The 25,850-nt window shown below is 42.6% G+C and overlaps 1 protein-coding gene across 15 annotated transcripts in view; it reads left to right on the forward strand.

Moving 5' to 3' along the window:
• ICA1 (islet cell autoantigen 1) overlaps positions 1–25,850 on the forward strand; it is a 113,995-nt gene that overhangs the window by 26,091 nt on the left and 62,054 nt on the right. For all 15 annotated transcript variants that reach the window (XM_036328052.1, XM_036328060.1, XM_036328046.1 and 12 more), the window contains exons 4-6: positions 407–479; positions 5,752–5,875; positions 9,966–10,164. In XM_036328052.1, the coding sequence (XP_036183945.1) occupies positions 407–479; positions 5,752–5,875; positions 9,966–10,164 (396 nt within the window). The remainder of the gene's footprint in view (positions 1–406; positions 480–5,751; positions 5,876–9,965; positions 10,165–25,850) is intronic.

Consider the following 25,850-nt stretch of genomic DNA (forward strand, 5'->3'; position numbering starts at 1 on the left):
ATGTTTATTTGACAGATTCTCCATTTTTAAAAAAGACCGCAAGTGGTAAAAGAAATAAATTGGATTATGAATGAAAATTGGGTCTCTGGTTTACCAAGCCATCTAATTGGGCCCTTCACTTAGGATTTCTGTTTTTCAGCTATTATTTCAATTGTCTAGAGGAAATCGTTCTGCAGATCTTAATTTAGATTGCGAAGATGATGAATAAATACATACAGACAATACAAGCATACTGGAAGGCTTTGATCACAGTTTCTATACAGTCCGCCACATGCCACCAAGCACACTTGGCCACATGATCTTGTTTTTAGTGGGCAAATCAAACACTAGGTTGTCTTGAGTGTGATTATTTTTTATTTCACTGCTCTCTGTTTTATTTCGCATTTTGTTTGTATTTTTATTACAGCTGTTTCACTCAATTCAGAGAACCTGTTTGGACTTGTCTAAAGCAATTGTACTCTATCAAAAGAGGATATGTTGTAAGTATACCATAAGTACGAATATTCATCTATTAATAAAAAATAGGATATTTTTCCTTACTGTATCACTGCATGTGCTTAGGAAGTAAGACAAAGAAACTGCTGGTTAGGAGTGTTTGTCTTTGCTCTCTAAGTGGTGGGAGGAGGCCTTTAATAATTTTATCAGAAATCCTTTACATAAGCTGTTTACCTTTCAATGCAAGTACCGTAATAGGAGAATTTTATATGGGGTCTCCCATAATTAAATACATGCCATTTCTTTTTCTAATTATAAACAAGTTTTGTCAGTGCTTATATCTTGCCATTTTTAAAATTGCCTTGGCTCTCTTATTTCTAATCTTGTTGGTTTTGAAATGACCAAATGGAGGGAGAAGGCACATACAGGAAATGCATTGACAGTGTTTTATTGACAGTGCTTCCTGGTCAACATTGTTTTATTGGTTGTTGGGTTACTAGGGAACAAGACTTTCCTATGGCCATCCTGTCCTAAAATCATTACCAACAATGTTATCTCTGAAATGCTGAATATCAAGTTGTAGATTAGTATGTTTTTATATTTCTATTTGTGGGTGATTTAATCGTACAATTTCTATGCGAGACTAACTGGGAAGTTTTCCTGTTTTTAACTGCTGTCAAACACCTTTCCAGTAGTCACTAATTAACAATTGGTCGTTTTCCTTTATTAGTAACCTTCTATTAAGACAGTTTGGGGATAAGTACAAAGTCCTAGGACTCAGGAGAATTCTGTAAATTGTCTATGCTACTGCTTACTGAGTTGGAGCGAAGGTTTCTCCGGGGCTGTGACGCCGTCGTCTTGAGCAGGAAAACAAGGCACAGGACACACACCTCCACTACGTCCACATTCCGTCCGTCTCAGTGACAGGTCCATTGGCCACCTGAACACCCTTCAGGACTCAGTGGTTCTCAACCTTCCTAATGCCACAACCCTTTAATACAGTTCCTCGTGTTGTGGTGACCCCCAATTTCATTGTTACAAATTGAACCTAATTAAAGCATAGTGATTAATCACAAAACAATATGTAATTATATATGTGTTTTCCAATGGTCTTAGGCGACCCCTGTGAAAGGGTCGTTCGACCCCCAAAGGGGCTGCGACCCACCGGTTGAGAACCGCTGCTTCGGGTTCTCCTTCTCGCCATCTTCATTGCCTCTGTCTCAGGTCAGCCCACACCATCACTCTCTCGATTTGCTGCATCAGCTTCCTACCTGGTTTCCCTGCCTCCATTCGTGCCTCCTCCAGCCCACTGTCTCCACTGCAATCACAGAGCAATAGGTCGGCTCCCGGAGCCCTCAGTGGTCAAAGCTGGGACAATCTGAGCAACAAAATAAATGGACTGTGTTGGATTATAACCTGTAAAGTGAAATAAAGACCCATAAAATCTATATGGAAATAAACAAACAAGGAGGAGTGACAGCTCCTCCATATGAAATAACTCCAATTAATAAATATGGAAAGAACGAGGGAGCCACAAAATCCTCAGTAGGCAAACACCACAGTAAGAATCGGGGCGGTTAGGCTGCACTGAAAGATGCTATAATTCATGAATGGAAGTTTGAGGAGAAACTGGAGATTCGCATAGTTTCGTGTATTTCCCTTCCCCCTACCCCCCAAGATTTTTAGTAATTACAAAAGGGAAAAAATAATTTTACAGTAAAGAAACCCAGTCAACAGCATCCACAAAAGGGATCCAGGTGAACATAACCAGTGAGATGTGTGGTGATATCATACCATGCACTCCACCTGTGTGGCTTCTTTCCCCCAAATCCATAACCCCATTCTCATCCTGAGAAATCAGGCAAACCCACACTGAGGTAAATCCTATAGAATACCTGACAAGGTCTCTTAAAGGGCGTCAAGGTCGTGAAAGAAGAGAAAGACTGAGAACTATCCCAGATGGAAGGAGGCTGGGGAGACGACAGCTCAATGTTGTGTGGGATCCTGGATCAGGTCCCGGAACAGAAACGTGACATTAATGGGAAAACTAGTAAAATTCCAATAAGGTTGTGGTTTGGTCACTGGTATTGCACCAGTGTCCATTTTCTACTTGTGATCATTGAGCCATGGTGTCATGTAAGATGCTAACATTAGGGGATGCTGACGAAGGGTATAGAAGAACTCTGTATTCCACTGACAGTGTTGCTATGAGCCTAAAATTATAATTAAAACTTTTACAAAAATGTACACGGGAACACATTGCTTCTCTGCAGAAAAGCCTCCAGTAGTGCTTACAATAAGATCCAAACTGCCATACCCTGGCTTATAAATTCCTTCGTGATCGGCCCCACTCGTCCCTCCAGCCACCTTTGTCCTTACCCACCAGGTGACCTGAGGCCTTTTGCAGTTACTGTTTCCTCTATGGGTTCCTCTGTTTCCTGCCCTAATTCTCTCGAGAGTGGCCCTTTCTGGTCATTCAGAGGACAACTTCATGGTCACCTGCCCAGAGATACCTTCTTACCACCACAAAGCAGCCACAAATCTCTCTCACTCTCTCTGGCACTGAGTTTGCGATTCCGTATTTTTTTGTTTTCTATCTCCTGCTGCTTGAACGTAAGCTTCCTCTGAGCAGGTACCTTGTGTGCCTTGTTCATTTCTCTAAGACCATCCATAAATTAATTCACTCTGTGCTGCGTGAATTCATGCTGCCAAGCTAATTGCTTTTATAGTTCTTTAGTTGCCTTTTTAGGGCACGTCTGAAAATCTAATTAGCAATTAAATATAAATAGGTTTTTATTTGTCTCTGAATTTTTAAACCCTAGGAAAATGAGAACTTATAAACTTTTGAGTTATGTCTTACCTTAGAAGAAGTGTAAATGTCTATAAGTTAACTGCAGTATTTTTTAAATTAGCGTTAAGGAATGAATATCTCTTCTCAGAAAATGATGGCCATCACTAAGTAATCAACCTGGAGCCTGATGCAGCTCAAACTCTTTCCACCGCCCTCTGCCAATTAGAGTCTAGCTCTCAAATTGAAAACTGTCTGCCGCCCCAAGGTCAAGCCTCAAGTGCACCAAGTAACAAAAAGTGATTTTTCAAATGCTTTTACCTACTTAGGCTTATTTAGGAAAGAGTACATTTCACCAACCATGTAATCATCCAGGTTCCGTGAATTGGTTTCTTCCTAGCCTTAAGCTAAGTGTGTTCATTTGTATGTGACTTGAGGCTTCAAGGTAAAGGTGACAGTAGCCTCATGCAATTATGAACACGAATGTGAAATTCCTCCCCACAGGGAAAGTTTCATTGTGGAACTGAGTGAGTCTTACATTAGTAAGTGAAGAGAAGAAGGAATAAAAGGCATTAAAAAAAAAAATAACAAAACTTCACCCAGCCAGTGTGGCTCAGTAGTTGAGCATTGATCCAGGAACCAAGAGGTCGAGGTGCAAGTCCTGGTTAGGGCACATGCCAGGGTTGTGGGCTTGATCCCCAGTGGAAGGCATAGAGGAGGCAGCCTGTTGATGATGTTTCTCTCTCATCGATGTTTCTATCTCTCTATCCCTCTCCCTTCCTCTTTCTCTAAAAATCAATAAAGGAAAACACATTTTAAAAAAACAGCCCTTCTTATAATTATAGGAATTTTTTAAAGCTACATAGAACCATGGCATAAATATCAGATAAGCATTTAAAGTGAAACAAAGTACAGGGATAACAAGGGGGAAAGTATAGTTAATCCAGTTTCCCCACTTAAAGCATTTTCCTGGGAAAGCCATAGTTTTGATGAGGTCCTGTCCTGAGAAATCTTAGATTCTCATGGGAAATAGACACCTACAAACACTCTGATACCAGATGCTGAGGGGACATTGCTGACATAGAGAAATGGGGATCAACCACTTCACGGAGGATGTAGCCCTTGAGCTGGACTTTGACCATGAACTTGATTTTGAGAGGCAGAAGAGGAAGGAGGTAGTCATTCATCCCTCAGGAAGAATGGATTCTAAAAGCCTCTTCCTCCTCTGGAATGTCTCCAGCAAACCACAGTCACAAATTAATAAGGGAGAATAGAGCATTTGACCTTCACCTTTGGATTTGTGGTTCTGGGCTAACATTCTGTAGCCATTCTTGGAGAGGTTGTGTCAGACACGGGGCATTCTCAAAGAAATCGGGATGGTTCATGAAAACGGACCGGAATTCAGGCAGTATTTAAAAAGTAGTTTTAGAGGCACATGATGTGTAAAAGCATCAATCCAGAAATGCGAAATAAGAGTGGTCGTGTTCAGAGGATGTCCATAGCAAATGCTGTGTTTGGGCACAGTTCTCTCCAGGGAGCTCAGTGTCACTCCTTGCTCAGCTGGTGGTGAGTGTGTATTCGGGACCAGTGGCTGCATAAGGGCTCCCTGGTCACTGGTTGGGTGCACTGTGTTGGATTCAACCATCCCCACGATAGGGAAAAAGAGTGTTCTGCTATTATAAATCACGATGCTGTGATTATCTTTGTATATACATCTTTGTGCTCATTTTACCACTTCCTTAGGATGTGCTCCTAACAGAAGTGCAATGTCAAAAGAGACATTTATATTTACTGCCAAATCTATAGAAAAGCTTGTGCCAGTCACTAGCTCACCCAATAGTGTCATCTGAGGTTACCTTTAAATACAAGGACCAATATAAATATTGAATCATTATGTTGTATATCTGAAACGAATCTAATGTATGTCAATTATACATCAACTGAAAAAAAATAAGACCAAGATTAGGCATAACTGGGTCAGATTTTGATTCTAGCTCTGCATTTAAAAATTCACCAAGTCATCAACCTACCCACCCTCGCTCCTCATCCCCACCACCAACCAAAAACCTGGGTTACAGATAAAGTATTTGAATTGCTAACTCAGAAAGCAGAGATCAAAGAGTCAGCAGGAGAGAAAAGCAGAAGGAAACTGACCCTCCATTGTAGGCAGCCACCGAAGATTCCCACAGTCATACCCCACAAACTTAACTTTTTCATTTCAGCTCCAAACAGCACATTATCGGCTCGCTTTTCAGTACAGAGGTCATTTTCTGGTTCCGATTACAGGGCACCAAATGCACTGACAGATGTACTCAAGTGAATTTGATCCCTCGTTTTTTGTAAATGGAAGAACAGCACAAAAGTTAAATGGAGAGGGTGGGGAGCTTACCTTGTAACCTGTCACTTGGATTTCATTTCATCTCATCTTGGACGCTAGCGGAGAGAGGACCTTGGGGTTTGTCTCTGTCCTTCGCTCTGTAATAAAAATGCTCATTGTTCATGGCGCCTTTTGGTCTTTTCTTCACCAGTCTTGTCTCAAGAAGAAAACGAACTGGGAAAATTTCTCCGATCCCAGGGCTTCCAAGATAAAACCAGAGCAGGAAAAATGATGCAAGCGACAGGAAAGGCCCTCTGCTTTTCTTCCCAGCAAAGGTGTGTGGCCTTCCTTGGGGCTCTATTGGGGGATCTGCTGAGAATGTGGGACCCACTTACAAAGGGGAATCTCCCAATGTTCTTTAGAAGGCTCCTGCCTGAGGCTGACAGGCTATTCTGTTCTCAGTGGTTAGTCTGTATTTATTCTCTGATGAAGATAACAGATATGATTTTTCTACTCCCTATTAATCATTTTTTAAAATTCTTTTTCATATCTCTTCTGGTCTTTAGGGGCATTTTATACGTCAATCACTGAGTGCTGTCCTAGGCTCGTATTTGACCTTGAGCATTGCTCCTAGCTAGCACTCAGTCTGGTCCCCTTCCAGCAGCTGATCAAAGCAGGAGCCTAATGAGACCAGGTGGAAGGGTTCCTTCTCTGCTCTCCCTGGACCAATTAACTCAGATCAGTATTGTTCAAGGCGCCCTGAACCATTCTGCTCAGACCCTGGCCAGCACTATCAGCAGTTCCACCTAGGCGGGTGTTGGAAATGCAGAATCTAGGCCCCATCGCAGAACTGCTGAGTCCAGATCTGCATTTCAATGAGATCCCCGGTTGACTTCCAGGCACCTTCAGGTTTGAGAAGCTCTGGTGCAGAGGAAATGGTGCTAGGTCAGTGACTTCTTTTTTTAGCACATCCCCGACTCCTTTTTAGGGTCCTTGTGGAACAAGCAGGAACCCCTGCATACAGTTGCACGGTGTGTCTGAGAAATTGACATTCCTCTCCTCCTCCTTCCCTAGTAACTGACAAGCCTCCCAAAATGTCACTCACTCCTATTAGGCATGATTATGCCTCAGTAAGGCTTAGAGGTAGTTTCCAAAAATATTCAGGCTACAAAAATGTCACTTACTCAGACTGTCCAACATTTTCTTCTCCTGTTAATTTCTTCTTACTGCTTTCTCTCCCTGTGGGTCAGGAGCAGGCCTGTTAACACAAGTGTTCCTATGGAAACCAAGGAAGGTGGGGTAGGAAAGAGACAACCAGGCCAGTTTTTCAGTGGCCCCACTCCTGGGCATTTTGGTTCTTCCTAATGACATTTGGACCCCGACCTTGTGGGCAGTGCCAATTTTCCTAATGATAACCATTTCTTATAATCCTCTACCCCGGTTTTCCAAGAAAAGTGTTTCCTTATCATCTTAAATTGCACCTTTTAATCTAATTATAACTGTTTTTCCTTATAAAAATAATACTTATTCATTATAGGAAAATTTTAAAACAGAGAAAAACCAAAAGGACAGAATTAAAAAACAAGTCAAATTTTAAAAGAGACAACCCACTTTGAACCTCATGATACTTTCTATCATATACTTACCCCAGCATGACAAGGATGCTTGATTCTTGAAAAATCTTTCATAAATTCTTATATGTTAATCATATAATTATTACTAATTCCAGTGGGAAGATTCTTATATAGACCTGCATACCAAAGTGAATATCCAATGATGAGAAACAAAACAATCCCTGGACGTATTACTACAAAAGCTACCATAGCTACATAGTTATTTTATATGGCTATCCAGTGATACCCTTTCATACATGTATACCGCATTATCTCACACAGCACACATTTTGTACCTTAAGTTTATGTAATCAAACCTTTGGATACAGATAAAAACAGTAAAAGAAATCAACAAAAACAATACAAATGACACACGAAAGCATCACTGCTATAAACTAGCAATCTGCCTGTATCCATAATTGAATGCAGTTTGACAACTTTGCATTTTGGAAGGCGGTTTACGGGAGGGGGGGGGGCGGGGGGGGTGGTCTGGCTTCATGGCACTCAGCTGCTCACCAGGCACAGGGCATCCAAACCAGTGCTCCTGAACATGGAGAAGTCGGAGGATTACACAAGACTCTCATGAAGTTGAAGTCTCAGGCCTTGAATGGGCATAATTTGGGATGTGCCTGGATTTGTTTTCAATATGAACAGCATCATACCATACAATTTCTGTATAGTATTGCATACTGATTGTGTAGCAAATTGATTTTTCTGATCAAATAACACTAACCACCTTTTTTATGTCCATATATACATTTAAAAAAACATCCATAGCATAGTTTTCCGAGGTCTAGGTGTGCCATATCCATTTCACCTGAGCCCTTCTGTGCAGTATTTGGGCAGGGTCATTTCCACCTTTACCTACTCAAGGATAAATGCGTTTGGAGTTGATCTTTGGGCACTTTGTTAATTGTTCCCGCTATGAATGAAAACGTGGGCCAGCCTTTCACTGAAGCTTGATGGTCCCAGTTATTGAGTTTTCCCTGGGTCTGGACGCAGTCCCTGGTACCACAAGTGAGGTTTTTCACCTTTCTGATTCTATAGGAAGTAAGCTACAGGGGGAAATGAGATGTTTTTATATGCCTTTTCCTCTTCTTCAAGATCTTAATCTCTATCATCATGTCATTACATCTTCAAAAGTTTGGGTCCAACTTGCCAACAGCCCAAGAAATCGAGAATATTTTATTCACAAGACTCTTTTTCAGCCAGTTTAGGAAAAGTGGCAAAATCCAAGGAAAGAGATAAAAAAGAGCCCAGGAATAAATGGGATCCTTAAGGGGGCAGCTGAGGACTCTTTCTATGTATTTTTATTGATTTCAGAGAGGAAGGGAGAGGGAGAGAGAGAAAGAGAGAGAGAGAGAAACATCAATGATGAAAGAGAATCATTGATCGGCTGCCTCCTGACACCTCCAACTGGGGATGGAGCCCACAACCCGGGCATGTGCTCTTGACTGGAATTGAACCCAGGACCCTTCAGTCCACAGGCTGATGCTATGTCCACTGAGCCAAACCAGCTAGGGCAACTCTTTCCCGCTTTCAGTAGAGGGCTTCCATTTTATAAACGTTCACATCAGCATTTGTTTTACTGACTTACTTGGTAGTCATTGCTACAACTGCTCATTCAATTTGATGAATGGTGAGTATTAAATTTAACCCAGTGCTGATAAAGCACAGGCTTACTTCATGGCACAACAATATGTCTTTGAAAACAACTCGCAACACCTAGGTAGGATGATGTGAGCAAGCTGTTTTTTAAAAAGTGCTGAATATTTAAAAGCAGTGCTTCATAGGCAAAAGGAGAACTAAAGGAAATAGTGAAAGGGATTTTTTTCTTAAACAGTTTATTGCTATATCCATAATTATATAGTGCTATACACAGGTAGGGCACTGTAGACATTGATGGAACAGCCAAACGCTGACTTCAGCTCACTGACACCATTGTTCTCTCCACCTAGACAAGTTTGCATTTAAATTTAAATATTATCTTGTTTTTATTTTTTGAACCTTCACCCTGCAACTTCATGCAGATGACTTTTGTAAAGAGTGTGGTTCATCTGACATTACTGATTGGGGCAGTATTTTTCCCCTGCAAATAAATAATTTATCCAAAGTTTAATATGCATCAAGCATTTTTTTTTTTTTTGCTAAATAAGTGATGTATACATTCATTTCTAGTGTAGTATCCTCAAGTTTTGTTTTTTTCATAAGAATCAAATCACAGAACCTACCAAAAGGGCCTGACACAGTAAACCCTCAGTACATGCACTTCTTCCCCTTCCTAGACCAATTGAAAATGCTTGTCTGTGCTTCCTTCTTGGCTATTGGAACAAGCAGCAGATGCCAGGCCTTTGGAGAGTAACCCAGAATGGTCTGGCCGTGGAGACCCTAATCACACACAGGTCCATTCCTCCTCAAAGGGACAAGCTTCAGAGGAGCAGCAGGCAGGGAGGGACCAAGAGTAGACATGGGAAATGGTTATTCCTTGACCTTTCTCCATTAACACAGAATTGGTTCCAGCTTCCAAGTGTTCTTTGCCCAGGCACTAGGCCACCCCCAACAATACGGATGGAAATACTTAGTTTTTTAAATAGAACAGTTAAGTAACAGTCATCTAAGAGGTCAGTACATGGCTAATCATCTCTGGTGGACTCAACAGTTCACCTACATTTGTTATAATTCAACCATTTCTACAGCATCGTCTATGTTCCAGGCACTGTGCTAGGCTCATGTGTTTAAGATTGGTAAGTTGCCAAGGATTCAGATCTCTAGCTTGCTTAGTTTCAAGATTGTGGCTTTATCCTCGGTCTAGGTTGGCCTTGCGAAATCCTTTGTGTCGATTTCACCAAGAAGTGGAGACTTTTCGGCATCGGGCCATCTCGGACACGTGGCTGACGGTGAACCGCATGGAGCAGTGCCGGACTGAATACAGGGGGGCATTATTATGGATGAAGGACGTGTCACAGGAGCTTGATCCAGACCTCTACAAGCAAATGGAGAAGTTCAGGAAGGTAGGAGATTTTATGAGGGTTACCAAAAGGGGTACCTGCTGGAAGGTAATGAGGTGTGATTTGGATCCCTCTAGTGAAGAAGACAGAACTCAAAAGCACCAAGGATGCAATTAATCATCGCTGGTGTCTTTTTATGTGACAGAATACCAATTAATGTGATATGTAATTCTCTAAGGATACAAGTGAAGAGACAGCTGGAAACTGCGGGGACTTAGTTACTGGTTCTAATTGAAGTCAGATTTTCATATAATGTGCACTTTTGGTAAGGCTGTCATTTCTAAATGCCTTTTCATGCATAACTAAAAAAATCATGACTAGATCAAATGAAACTGGAAGGTGAGAACAGACTATTGTGGAAACCCTTTTTAATTAATAATGCATATTAAAATTAATAGAATGATAATGCTCCTTTGTTTTGTGAATTGGTTCAGAGCAGTAGGGTTTAGTTGTAGGATTAAAAAATATGGCATTGACTACATCTGTGATCTCTTCAGAAATTTGTCTGAGGGAAATATATAGCAGAGGAGATGGGTTTGCTCCTAAATTTCCCTGAAATAACCATGAGCAGCAGAGAACAGTGTTCCCTTGTGTTTTTTTAAATGATCTTGTCAGTATAGCTGCTTTGGAGATTCGTTCAAACAAGGATACATCCACCACCAGGTGGCAGTCATGCACTGAGTATTTATGAAAACGCAGCCTTGGGGGTTTTTTGTTGTGTACATAGTCTTGGGTTCTTTGTTTGGTGGATTTAGATATATTTCTGGGTGTGAAAGAAAAAAATAAAGCAAATGTTAGGTTTGACATAATATTGTATTGACTGTCCTATTACGCATTTCAAATGAGTCAGTAATATTGCTTAACAATCCCTAGGTTTCTCTTTAAGCACATCATTGCAGAGCTGTGAATGGGGAGCCCCACTGGTAGGAAGGAGGTTAGATGTGGGTTGTGTTGGATGGGGGATGCGGGGATGCGTGTGGGGGTGCAGGGGAGGAGGGACCTTCTGTGGCTTAAGAATAAGGTCACCAATTCTTGACCTAGGTGTTAGATTCTTTTAAAAGTTAAATCTAGTTCTGGTTTGTACTGTAGAATCCCTCTCTGTGAAGGAAATCAGAGTTCATTTTATGTCTGATCACAGATGACCTTAATGTGTTAGCAGCATCTAAGTTCTTGGTAAGGCAGACTCTGAGCTCATGGACAATCAGAACTGAAAAGTCCTTTAAAAATGAGTTAGTGAAACTCACTCATTCTATAACGGAGAATACCCAAGGCCCCAAAATAGTAAATAAAACTGGTCAAGAGTTGATAGCTACTCGATGTTGGCAAGCCCAGACCACCTTTGAGATTTCCTGGCTTTCTTATCGGGCACGTAATTTGGTTTGTCTTTGACACTTTATTTTGGGGTTGAAGGAGGATGGGAGATGGAACAGAGAGGTTAAAAAAAGAAAAATGGGGGGGGGGGACGTCAACATTATCTACATGGTGTGGTGCCAGTCGCTTTTTATCTACTATCCTTTAAATCTCATAATAATCAAAACACAGATTTCATTTTATGGGTGAAGAAAATAGTACCTATTTTAAGTGACTAGCCCAGGGTCAGACAGGGAAATGAAAGTCAGAATCCTAGAAAATCATGCATAATTTTTTCCCTAAGAGAAAAAAAAAGGGAAGTTGAAGAACATACATAAGATTCAAAAGGGCGTTTTCCTAGTTATTCCGCTCCTGTGATTTATTCACTCAACGAACATTTATTGAGCACCTTCTATGTGCCAGATAATAAAAGTAAACGTATGATTATTCTGGAAGGCCGGAGAAGTTCATGTGGAATTGTGTTTATTTGGTTTTGTTTTGGAGGGTGGTTACTAGCTGTGTAGGGATGAAATAAAAACCAAGCCCTTCGTCATTTGGTTTGAATGTTGAAATATTACCCACTGTTTAGTGTGATCAGTCTGTTGATTTTGGAAAATATGGTTGAAAAAAACTCTTTGCCATAAAGAAGGAGCTGAAGTGATGCCTTACCCCAGTCCCATGTGTCCTGGATTTAATTTAATAACAGAACATGATGTACTTAGAATTTAGGGGGGGGGGAATTTTAAGAAGACAGATGTGAATATATATTGGACGAGGCGAGGCTTTCCATGGGGACAGGGACTGGACTGCTTCTCTTTACTACCATCACCCGGGGCCAGTCCAGCACCAGTCCCTAAGTTAGCACCCGTAGCGATGCCAGATTCCAGCCATTGCGTTTGAAGTGCCAGAAGCATGTTTTCTCAAACCTCCTCAGAATTCCCAACACAGGCAACTGACCTTAGATGTTTTGGAAATGGACGTGTGTGGTTTTGCAGGTAAGAAGCGGCATTATTCATGTGTGGGTTGTTGCCCTCTTTGGAATGAATTTAAATTGTGGAATTGGCTCTTCTCTTGGAGTTCATAACATGAAATTTCATTTTGAGCAAGCTTTTGTGTTCTGTCCCAGTTAGGATTTCATTCTAAACAGCTCTCCACTGATCTCTTGGAAAGTGTTAGTTCTCAGTCCTCAGGGTGAGAGGCCAGGCTGCAGGTGGCTCCTTAGGTCCGCTGTGGGGGGGCAAGGGGGAATGTCAGTCTCCTGGCGGCTCCTCCTGCCACCATCACGTTTCAACTGAGGACTCTCCAACCAAAGTAGTATTTTGCTATAAATTCTGTTCTCTGAGTTCACACTTTCCAAGGAGATAGAATTCTAATCCATACCTCACAAATGGGATCCCCCGACTGTAGTCTTTAGTATACATTCACTCATTTCATTCATTCGTCCAACCAATGATACTGAAGCCCCGCTGCATGCTGGGCCATGTGTGGGATATTAGTAGTGAATGCACAGACATGCTCACTGCCTTGCTGTCAGTGTAGTCACTTGGGGTAGAGCAAGAGCTAGCGCATTCTCCACCCACAAGGGGTACCTGCAGCAAGGAGCATCTGACCAAGATGCGAAGGATGAGTGCGAAGGAGCGAGGTGGAGGGAGAAGGGACAGCAGAGCAGAGTTCCAGGCTGAGGAAGCAACTTAGATAAATACTTTTAGGTGAAAGCACTTCTAGAGATCAGAGCACAGAAGGTGGGTGTGGGAATGGTGGTGCCCAGACCAGGGGCCACTGAGGTCAGCAGAGCTGAACCAGGAGGTACATCTCCCAGAGGGCTCAGAGGGAGTGGAAGGGTTGAGAAAGGGAGGGGCATGATTAAATCAGTATTCTCCATAGCTCAGATTTTTTTAAAAAATTGATCTTAGAAAGAGGAAAGGAGGGAGGAAGGGGGAGGAAGGGAGGGAGGGAGGGAGAGAGAAAGAGAAAGCTTGATGTGAGAGAGAAACATCAATTGGCTGTCTTCCATATGGGCCTGGACCAGGGATCAAACCCACAACCTGGGTATGTGCCCTGACTTGGAATGGAACCCGCCACCCTTTGGGGTATGGGGACAACACTTCAACCTACTGAGCCCCACTGGCCAGCGCCAGCTCACTCAGAGTTTAATGTGGAGGATTGGAAGGACCAAGCGTTGAGCCTGGGAGTGCTGCTAGGAGGCTTTTGTATGAACTATGGGGTGCCTGTGGAGTGAAGGGGGCAGTCGCCCAAGGAATACACTGCTTTGACCTTTCCCAGACTCCGCCACAGCATCACTTTAATTACAAAGCTCTTTATTCTTTTTAGATATGAGCAACATAAGTGTAAATAAACAAATAGCAAGACCCAGTGTACTTTCACCTCCAACCAAATGCTAAGAAACGTTTTCAAGAACACACAGCAAGCGTGGCCGGAATGATGAATGAAAAACTTAAAAGCAAATGAAGTAAATCATCTGTTTCCCTCGTGGCACCCTGTGAAGCTCATGGGCCAGATGACAGAGCTCTGGGCAGCAGCATTAGTAAGCATTTATTAAGGGCCTGTATTTGGGGATGGAAATACAAAGAGGTGGGAAAGCTTGATCCCAACCCTCAAGAAGGGCCCTGGCAGTCATCTGTTCCTTCTCAAAAGTACCGTGATAAACAAGACACCCGGAGAGTGGCCATATGCAGCTCTTCTCCTAAAGACCAAGTAATAGGAAGTGGTAGATGGATCAGAGAGGGCGGGGCTGGGCCTGTGTGCGGTGGGAAGCCCCTCCTGGCAGCGTGACTCACCCCAGGAGGGAAATGGGACAGGAGGCTACACCAGGAGGCATTTTATGGGCAGTTACAACGTGTGATATATGCGCCCTTTGAAGGCAGAGTGAAAGGGTATCATTTAAAAATAGAAGCCGGCTTCTTGTAGCCGATTACATCAGCTTACGTTGTGAGCTCACAGGAGAGCTTTTGCAGCGCCATGCCCTTGAGAGAGTCCTCCTGTGGTCAATTAAGTGCCTTGTTTTTCTTGAAAGTCAGAAACTGGATGGAGGGTACTTCTTCTAAATGGAATAAAAGCTGTGGTAGGTGTAAGAAAATAGTTCCGAACCCTCTGAAGAGATAACATGGAAATGTATACATGGGCATTGGTCTGAGTCGGAGCCCTGACAGACAAGGGCAAGAGGACTGGCGTTTTAATGAGGGCCATTTATTAAATGGCTAAATGAAACCCTGCAGCATTTGTCTAGTGTTTCATCACCGTAACTCAGGAGGGGACCTAAGAGAGAAAAAGTGGGAATGCCGCCCCCTATTCTCAGGCTTCTATTTAAAATAGTGTTCGATTTGTGAGCGCTGTTCATTCACCAAAGCCGTATTATCAGAGGATATGTCACTGGGAGAAGGCTTAGTAGCTAATGGCGGTGGCTTAGTGGGTGGGGCCTTATTAGGGGCATCAGTCAGTGGTGTCCCCGTGTCGGGTCTACAGAGCTTGGTCAAGGACTAGTAAACAGCAGTATTGACATGAGAGAGTTGGGTTTTTTTCCCCTGTGGATGAAGACGGGTTAATTAATTTGACAGTGTCGTTAATTACGGCTGAAATCATTGGTCTTTGTCAAAGGTCGGGCTCTTGTAGCAATTGAGGGCAGGTCCCGTGAGAGCTGGAGACGCCAAGTAATAACGCAGGAGTGTCCCCACTCAGCCATCTCCCCGGTCGGTGAGAAAGGCCTTGCGTTTCGCCTGGGCCTTCTGGCTTTCTTGCTTAAACCAGTGTTCTGCTTTGGTTCAGTGACAAAAGCGGGACTGAGACCCCCACCCCCGCCCCAGCAAATTGGGTCGAGTGAGGGTGGAGCATTTCAGCTTTGGGTCCATGCAATGGACCAACACTATCTATCTAAGCAGCATCCTGACTCTCGGGGCTTTGCTTCATTCATACATAAAAGGGGTGGTGGGCTTGCCCTGTTCTCGCTCCCGTCTCTTCTAGTTCTAAAATTCTGTGCACAGATTGAGTTCTCTGAGGAGGTGAAAGCTCCTTTTGTCAAGCTGACCCTCTTTAGGCTGTTTCATAACCCTCCGTTTTCAATTGTTGGGTTTTGGCGTATGCTTACTGTTTGTTTTATTCTGGTTGTTTAACTAGGGTGCCTGCTTTTTTGTGGTGCCCAAGAAGATTGAGTCGAGCTGCTGAACCCCACCCTTGGGTTGCTGTCTCTTTATGCTAACCAAAGGCCGTAGGAAAAACATGCCATTTTCACATGGCACAATTGGGAAGGGAACGAATAATTACACCCTTGCTTTCCTGTCTGAATTTCATGAGATGAGGCCTTTGGGGCCTTGTATGTCTTTATTGATTTCCCCTGCTGAACTTGGTGAATAGCAAAAATTAGTTTCAGGGTTAAGCCAAGACCATTTGGAGTAGCAGGCATGAAACAGATAACTCGCAGAGCCCATGGCTGGCTGGCTGGCTGGCTGCGGCTCCTGGTTGGAAATACAAGGGAGGAGGAAGGCGCATGAGCTCCGCGTTGGGATGGCTCTGTACTGTGTTCCCAGCCCTGCCTGCAGCAGCTGTGACAGCTCGGCTAGGTCTGTAAGTCTACTGCAATGTCCTCATCCACTAAACGAGATACAGGTACGCTCACCACGCTCTCCTCCAGCTGTCCCATTTTTCTTATTCTTTCTCTAAATCATTAAACTCTAAAATCGCTACGCTCCTCTGTAGAGACGTGGAGGCGGGAGCAGGGCTAACACGCCTTCTGTCAGTGGAGTGGTTTCCTCCCACTTCAAGCAAGTTCTGGTCTTGCTGGGTCAGCCTGGTCTTGTTGCTCTTGCGCTAATATTAGACCCTGGAAAAGAAGAGTGTTTCACTCATCATTCTTGGGTAGTGTTTACAAACGGATCGTGGATCTCTCTTATTTAGATAGTAATACTTTCGCAAGGGTCAGAAACCCATGACCCACAGGCCAGCCGCCTGGTTTTGCAAATCAAGTTTTTTATTGGAACACAACCATACTCATTCATTCACTTGTGTCTGCGGCTGCTTTCATAACACCCTGGCACAGCTGAGGAGTTGTGTCAGAGACTGCTGTGGCCCACAGGGCAAAACTTGCTTTCTGCCCCATGACAGAAAAGAGTTTGCTGGCCCCTGATTTATAGGAACCTGTAGTACATGTTGAGGTGAAGAAGTTTTGGGGATAAAACATTTTTTAATTATGGTAGATACACAAAATAAAACTTAACATTGTAACCATTTTTAAGCACCGAGCTCAGTAGTAAGTCTGTCCACATGATTGTACCACCAATCTCCAGAATGTTCACATCTTGCAAAACTGAAACTAATACCCATAAACAACCAATCCGCGTTTTCCCTCCCCCAGCCCCTGGTAACCACCATTCTACTTGTGGTTCTTATTAATTTGACTACTTTAGATACTTCATATAAGTGGAATCATGCAATATTGGTCTTTTTGTGACTTGATTTTTTCATTTTTGCATACCATCTTCAAGGTTCATCCATGTTATAGCATGCAGCAGGCTTTCCTTCCTTTTTAAGGCTAAGCAGTATTCCACTGTATGTAATAGTATGTATATACCACATGTTATTTATTCATTTATTTAGCAGTGGACACATGTGGGTTGCTTCCCTACCTCTTGGCTATTATGGTGCTGCTGTGAACATGGTGTGCAAATACCTCTTCCAGACCCTCCTTTGAACCCCAAATATATAATAAGCATGATATGCATCTCACAAATGTTTTTATTATCAAATGAAATTTAATCCTGCCATTGACTAAAAATGAGACTCAGGCTTTGTAAGCAAGGAGTCATTTGATTTTTATCATCATCTGAGAAGATATTGTCTACATATACAAATTCAGTTTATATTATCTAATTTTTATAAAAATAGTAAACACTGGTAGGGGGTTTTTTAAATAAGCACATGTAATGCTGTAAAAGCTACTGTGTTGGCTTGAAATAGGTTTTTTTCATGTGAGGGTTAGAGAGGACTGCTTCTCTCTTGAGAGAAATAGTGAATGTCCGCATGTGGATTTCTCTGATCATTTGAGGGGAAAGCTTGCGCAGCTCTCCAGTGTCAGAGTGGACTCTGGGCGAAAGTGAGTTACCGAAAGGTGAACTGATCCAGCCCAAAATAGTTTTCCTTTTGCCAGGTTGTCTGGCTTTTCTCCCGAAGACTTATGTGTATTAGATGTCACAGGCAGGCCTGGTTGCTAGAATTTCCTGGGTGATAATGAACAAAACATACAGGTTTGACTGAGTTGGACCATCAAGTTCCAGATCAAAATGCTGCCATACCATGAGTTCCATCTCAAAGCACAGGCTTCTGGTGCCTCAGCAGCTAGAGTCTGTTGGATGGATTCATTATTTCCATGTTTCATCATGTTGTGCTTTTGGCTGCAGGGTCAGAAGGATGGCTGGTGCCCAGGCCCGCCCCCCGACCCCCACCCCGCCCCAGCAACCACAGACTATTCCATCTGCCTCCGTCTGTTTTTGGTAGCTGTTGAAGTAGGTGTCAGCTTAGATTACGGTTATATGGAAAACCACTGTGTCCAAGGAGTGTGATTTACTAGTTCCTATCTTTCTAGTTTGTCTCCAAGTCTGTCATATCTATATTATCCTCTTCCTTTTGGTTAAGAGCTCAAATATCGTCTTGCCTAGCTAGTCCTCTTCTTCTCTCATGACAAATCACTTGCAGTTTTTACCACCTTCTAGAATGTAGTAGAAAAGACAGTTGTTGCACCCTGGTGGGTTAGCCCAGCATTCTCATTTTAAAATGTTTATGCTTTAAGGAAGCCATCTCACTATGCTATTATTCTTATTTTTTAAAATGGTTTTTACCATTTTAGATGGCAAAACCATTTTAAAAAATGAATGTGAATTTTATTTAATTTCAAACAGGAGTAATATATCTACCATTTCCTGAATGGCAGACGGTGTATAATATGCTAAGTTACTTTTATTAGAGTTGGAAAGAATTTTCTTCAAATACATTCTTCTTTGCAACCAGACTCTTCAGTGACAGAAAAAAAAAAAAAGAATGATTTGATGGTTGTTTAAACTGTCACTTTTACATCAGACTGGATTTATAAATTGGCTGTGGAGTGTTAATATTTCGGAAAGGAAGCTCTAAATCACAATTGCTTTAGGAAAAACCTGCATTCTATGTTCATTTGTCATTAAGAAACGTTGAAAAGTTTTAAATAGCATTTTAAAAAATGATTGAATTATTGTTGTGACCCCCACGCCCCAGCTAAGCATTCCTAAGAAGATTTGTCCAAGCAGAGCTGGCCCCTTAGTGGAGTCATAGACTGTCATTGGATTCACAGGGCTCATTGTCTCTCAGTGGAGCTCAGAATCCCATCGTATCCCGACTCCTAAATCTATCCACTCTTTCGTGTTTGAACTATCAAAAGAATGAGTCAATAGAACACCGGTACTTTCCATTTATAGTTCCGAAAAATAAACTTAAAAAAAATGTATTTGCTGATTCCTTGGTCTCCAGCGAACTGGTCCAATCCTTATCTAAGAGGGAAATTAGCCAGGGATCAGTCCTCATGTTGCCCAAGTTATGTTCACAAAAGTGCACACAGTTCCCCACCACTTTCTCTCACTTCTCCCAAAGAGTGGCTTCACTCTGCCTCCTTGAATGAGTTTTTGGTAAAACCTTAAACAGAAAACAGCTAAGTATGTGTGCTACCCTTCTAGCATAAAACTTTCAGGACAATTCCAGGTATCATAAAATGATCCCTAGTGAAAAAAAAAGTTTCCTAATATAGCAATTATCCCAAACTAAATCATTATCCCACACAAGATAAATACAACCCATATAAAGGAGCACAAAATCTTAAACCGACCAATTTGACATGAACTCGGGAGCCCTAACGAAAAGCAGGGCCTCAGAAGGCCATTGGTATACCTTTGAAATGAAATTCCCACATGCATTAATCAGGCTTCTGTTGTTCCCATCAAATGAAATATGATTTTAGGGCTTGGTAACACTTCACAGTTGATTGGCTCTCTCTATCCAACTACCCATCTATCTGTCCATCCATCTATTTAAATTCACTCCCCAGCTGTGATTCTGAGACAACCATTGTCATTGAGATGCTGATTCTTTACTGTGGTGCTTCTGGTGACTGCTGACATTGGAATAAGGGATACTTCTCAAGATAGATTAACTATATAAACAAATTGAGGGATAGAGGGTTTTTTTCTGTTTTGTTCCTTTAAATAGTTTTTTTTCCCCTGGGCTTTTAAAGGTGGAACTCTGCATTCTCATAAGCAAAAACCATTCATGGGTATTAGATCATGTTCTGAGGGAGGTCCAGGAAAAGAGACTTGGAAAATACCCACATACAGGGAGGAAGAACCATATGAAAAACCCACAGATTAATGCATGGGAAAGAAATTGCTCAAATAGACAGGGAAGCTGAAAAGAAACTAGTAGAGTAAAATATATTACATTTAGGATCTTTTTCTCTCTCAAATGGTTTCTTGTTAAATTAGGGGCGGGGGGGAGTAGCATGGGTATCTGGCAATAATACTTATTTCTGGGGCAGGAGACAAGATTGGGGAATGCCATGAGAGGAGATAAGAGATGAGAATGAGGTTGAAGTTTTACTCCATGCCTTCTTGTGCCTTTCTTTTTTTAAATCCTCATCTGAAGATGTGTTTTCATTGGTTTTAGAGAGGAAGGAAAAGAGAGAGGGAGGGAGAGAGAGAAGAGAGAGAGGCATCAGTGTGAGAGAGAAACATTGATCAGTTGCCACCTGTATGCTCCCTGACTGGCGATCGAACCCACAACCTAGGTATGTGCCCTGGCAGGGAATCGAACCCGAGACCTTTTGGTGTATGGGACGACATTCTAACCAACTGAGCCACCCAGCCAGGACTTCTTGTGCCTTTTAAATTTTGTGCCATATGCATATATTATCCTTAAAATAATATGTATAAAAATAATGAGGATTAATGAGATTGGCATGAGAACTATAATATTGGTAGAAGGAAAGGAATAATGATAGAAAACTCTTAAGTGGACAAAAACGAAGAGGGTTTTTGTTGTTGTTTTGCTTTTAATAAAAAGGAAAAAAGAGGAGGCAGGCTTTAGAGGCAAAGATGGGAGCTAAGTTCCAAAGGTGATGTCATAGGGCAGCCGGATGGAGGAGGTTGGTGGATGAAGTCATTTTTGAAAGCTATCAGCAGGGAGAGCCATGTGAGGTGGTTAAGTCGCTGAGGAATAAAAGGATCAAAAATAACGCCTGAGGGAAACCCACCAAAATCAGGAAAGAGGATGAGAATGTTGCTTTTAAAAGCCTTCACTGTTCTGAGAAAACTGGAATATTCATAGTTATACTTATCCTGAAGGGGGAAAAGGTGAGAAAGTAAGTAGATAACTTTTCCCATCACCCTCACTTGCATCCTAGAAGAAACATGTTCTACGTTTTGCATCAGTGAGAATGTAGAGAAAACCCTTTCCCAAAAAAGAATCAAAGAGGGAGAGGGCAGCTACTGCCGAGGGAACAGCCTCCACATTTTCTGCCCCACACTAGGGCCTTTGAGCGGGTTCGCAGCATCCTATAGGCTGACATTTGATCTCTTAACTTGGAGGGTTTCTGCTGGCTTTAATGACTTGTTCTGTGTTCATCATTCACTTCTAATTCTCATTCATGCTATTCAACATGCTCAGTCAAAATCTTTCCCTGCAGTGTCCCTCTCAACTCTTTTCTCTAAATCTGTTTTCTGCTAAATTTCTGAAATCCAGCCGTTTCATCAGTCCCTTTCTATTGGTAGCCTTCCAGGTTTTACAGACGAAATCAGGAGTATTTATGCTCCTGTGAGCCCTAATTTTGTCATTAAAATTTCCTGAGAAGTAGTATCAATTGCCATAAATCAAACTATATCCCTTTGGCTTCCTAGTATTTATTTATTACGAGTTTATTTTTAATACACTCACAAGGGCCTCCTAAGCCTCAGGTTTAAAAAGAAATGGATGTGCACGCAGATCCTAGGCCGCATATCGTTTTGTGCACACATTATGGATGGGGCTGGGGCTCCTACTAACGAAGCATTCCTGTCAAAATCAGATACGACTGGGAGGCCTAAGGACATAGGGTTTCCAGAGACTGCACAGCATACTCAGGTTTCCCTGGGATTTTATCACGGTCGCCACAAATCAAGTGTTTTAGAGTAAAAGGTCACAAGCATCTTTAATTTTAAAGCTTTCCATATCTTCCTCATCCAGGCTGTGTAGGCGAAGCTTCCTCCCCCTCCCTCCCCGAGCCCTGCCAGGAAAAGCCAGTGATTTGTAAATTAAAGCTATGTCAGCTAAAGCTTTTATTGGTACTTATTATCCGGGCCTCCGTCTGCTTTTAATTTTAATTTTCTGCTGAAAGAACTAGCTTTACCTTTAAAAAAAAATTTTTTTTTGCATGTCTTCCACTTTAAAATAAAAAGTAACAGCTAAAAGCAGTGATGTGGAGGCAGACGGTAGTTAGGTTTCCTGACTTAGATCCCCTCTTCCTTATCCTTAATGTATTTTAGGTTTGGGCAAAGCCTCTTATATTCTGGGTTGACCTACTTGTTCTTCTTCTCTGCCTCGCATGTCCCCACTTTCCCCGCCATTCTTCAGTTTCAACTAATAAATTGTGTACGTAAAGTAGACATTAAGAAGTTGATGTTAGGAAAGAGGATTTTGAAAATAAAATGAAGATTTGATTACTTTTTTTCACTTATGCTTCAATCGAGAAAATAAGAACAACATATTTTGAGAGAATGCTAAACATGAGTTGTACAAAAGTCAAAATACTGCTGTTTCTTCAGTATAAACTTTTTCATAATACAAAAACAGCAGCGACTTAAGCTCCACAGTGAACTATATGGTAGGTTCATTTATGCAAGCTATTTAACATATTTGAATTTTTTCCCAGCCTAGGGATTTTCTTAGCATTCTGCGTTACAGATAGCTGTAGCAGCTACTTAAATATGTACATAATGCAGACACTTTCTGATTCAATATTTGTAAAATGCTCTTCAGCCTACAGTGCTGTTTCATAGTCATTACTGTACCAAGACCACACAGTAGTTCAGTGAGGGCACGAATGCTTGTCCGGTTCACAGCTGTGACCACTGAGGTGCCATGAGTCGACTGACTTACCCCAACTACGTATATGAACCGATGTCCCCTGGTGCCAAAGTCTGTACTCTTCCCACCGCTTCCGCCCCAAGTGCCTCCTAATCTAATGAATGGATCTATGTGTCCTGCTAAGCGGCTGTGGGAGAAGGTGTGTCTGTGGTGGGGACCCAGCTACGCATTAAAGTAGCAGCCACATCTTCCAGCACGTTCTGTATCCTCTGGACTCATTTTCTCTGACCCCAAGGTCACCCATAAAAAGTATTTGGATGTCTTATTTCCTTCTCACCAAGCCAGCCCATCAGTGTGTCTGTCCTCTGAACATCTAGTCATGTTTCTATATTCAGCATTGAGCAGTTCTCGGGGTCCACCTTGTTCTGAGGACCCTTGGAAGGTGAAATGGCTGGTCTCAGTATGGGTTCCTGGGGGTTGGGGCCCAGACCCTGCAGCAGTACAGTTCAAGCTCAGGGCCTCAAGTTGGAATGGATGATAAAAGGCTCATGGGTAGAGGGTAGACATCACGGAGGCCAGCACCCCAGCCCAGGATGCTGTATAAATTAGTTCTCATTATTGCTTGCATGTTGGCTGGTAGGTTGAAAGCCAGTAGATCAGTGGTTCTCAACCTTCTGGCCCTTTAAATACAGTTCCTCATGTTGTGACCCAACCATAAAATTATTTTCGTTGCTACTTCATAACTGTAATGTTGCTACTGTTATGAATCGTAATGTAAATTATCTGATATGCAGGATGCTCTTAGGCGACCCCTGTGAAAGGGTCGTGTGACCGCAAAGGGGTCACGACCCACAGGTTGAGAATCGCTGCAGTAAATGATGGGAAGGTTTTTACCTGTAACAGGAAAGTCACAGAAGCCCTACAGCAAATAGGCACAGGAAGTGAGCAGGCCACCTGCAACGTTTCTTGTCATAAAGGACATCTTCCCACATATCCAACTCACCCCGAGACAAGGACTTTCTGGCCTGAGTATGGAATCTTCTGAGAGGATGCTGATTTATGAGGCCTGTGGCGGGGAACAGCAGTCTGATTTTTAGTGAACTCCCACCTGACTCCCTTGCTGGGTCTGTGGATCACGCCTGGAGACATATTGTCTCCACACATCACCATAATATAGCCAATGCTCACAATGACAACTGATCCATCAGAAAAGGTGGTTTTGTTATTTTAACAAGACAGTCATTCAAGAAGACAAGTGTCTATTGAGTAAAGATTTCTTATTTTTAAAGTGTTTTTAATAGAGTAAATTTGAATTAGATAGAAAAGTTCCTTAAATAAAATCACTTGATTCCCAGGAATCCTACTAAATGAATCATTATTCTGCTTCTTGATACTTTCCATACGTGTGCTTAAGCCCTAGAGCCTAGAGATTTGTATACCACAGACACTCAGATATACTTACTTTGCCCATCTACAATCAATATTAACCTTGCTAATTAAATCTTTTCTCCTATTTCCACTACCCCCCTCCTCGGTGTTCTCCCAGTTGACTCGGAAAACTGAAAGAGCTCGAAGGAGCCTCCGGTTAGTTAATATCTTGAATTGATTACTTGGGATCATGCTGCTTTGTGGGCATGCAGCAAATAATTTTGAGAATTAATTTATACGTGTTCAACACAGGGAATTTTCCAAGAGCAGTCTGGCACTGTGAGTGTCCCGATATGCATGTTTCAAAAAAAAATGCCTACAGCTGCATCCTGCCCTGGTCATGTGGTTTGTCTACTGCCCAAAGTTGGTCCATCCTCTCAGGGCCAGAACAGCCTAAGACAGAGAGAAGCCTTCACCACTGGGTCCTACGACACGGCCATCACATTACTCTGTGGTTTGTTACAGCTAATGTGATTCATAAGCAATGAAACTCAAACCCTGCCTTTGAGTTTCTTTCTGTAGCATGTACCAAAATGTTGAGGAAAAAGTCAAGGATGCTATGAAAATAGTAATTCACAAATGTCATTTGTTCTAACATGGCATTTCTGTGCATGGAGGATACACGAGAGGCTGTGAAATTATAAATAAAGAATGTCAGGGATATAGTATGTTGTCATTTCTTGAAGGATACCCAGCCATTCTTGAATAGGACAAAAGCAACTTGGAAGTTGACTGTATGAGGAAAAATAAAAAATTAACAAATATTTTATTAGAAGTTTATCATCTGTCAGCTACTGTCCTAAGCATTTGTCAGGAATAGGCTCATTCAAATTCTCCAAAGGGTAGACGCTGTGATCCCCTCTTCACAGTTGAGGACTTGGAAGCTTGGAGAGGGTAACTTTCCCCAGTGTCACACAGAGTGCAGCAGGGCCAGGTGGGAGGGGTTGTAAATCAACTCTGGTCACCTCTACACACACACACACACACACACACACACACACACACACACCTTATTTTCTAGACCCGAAGTGGTTTCTTTATGAGCGTGGGTGGTGGGGATGTGTAGACCTGTCAGTTAAATGAGGTTAAACAGCCTCCCTCATTTCAGTGTAAATGTTGAGTCTATTCAAAATTCTGCTTCCTGTTAGTCCTGGTTCAAGCAGTCTCTTTGGGGATTCTCTTTCAGAATTCCACCCTGCTCTTCCTCCCCAGGACAGCATTGTCCCAGGGGGGATAGCATCCTTGAAGCCATGCTCGGTCCCTGGCTCCTTGCTTGTCTTTGCTGCAGCATGGCCGTCTGGGCTTGCATAGTATGCCCCTGAAGCCTGTGGCTGGGGAGCCTAAGTCACCTTCCTTTCAGTCACCCAATTGGTAACTCATACTACCTCGGACTCCAATGTGGGCCCCAGCCCAGGGCCAACCCTGGCAAGCTCACTAGCAAACACCCTTAGCCGCCTTCCTATCCTTCCACAGGCCCTGTGAGCTCCTCTGGATTGCTGCTTCTCCACACCCCAAAGCCCAGGGAGACACTGGGCAGTTACCATTGGGCCCTCCTTTGTCAACCGCACTGCTTTACTTTGATGCAGCTGATCCTGTTTGGAGCTGACGCAGGCCTGAGAGGCACACTGCCCCCCTCCCACCCTGCAGACTCCCAAGCAGGTAGTGGGGCCCAACACACACTGCCTGTAGTTTCTTTCTTAGTGCTTCTCTCTCTGGGACAAAGGTGGGCCCATGTGTCATTGCCCACTTCCCCGACTGACTGCCCTAGCCCAGGAGGAGACGGGAAATCTTTCTTCCTTCCTCTCTCTGGCCATTAGACCCCA

This window comes from Myotis myotis, unplaced genomic scaffold (assembly GCF_014108235.1).
Source record: "Myotis myotis isolate mMyoMyo1 unplaced genomic scaffold, mMyoMyo1.p scaffold_m19_p_11, whole genome shotgun sequence".
Classification (NCBI taxonomy): domain Eukaryota; kingdom Metazoa; phylum Chordata; class Mammalia; order Chiroptera; family Vespertilionidae; genus Myotis; species Myotis myotis.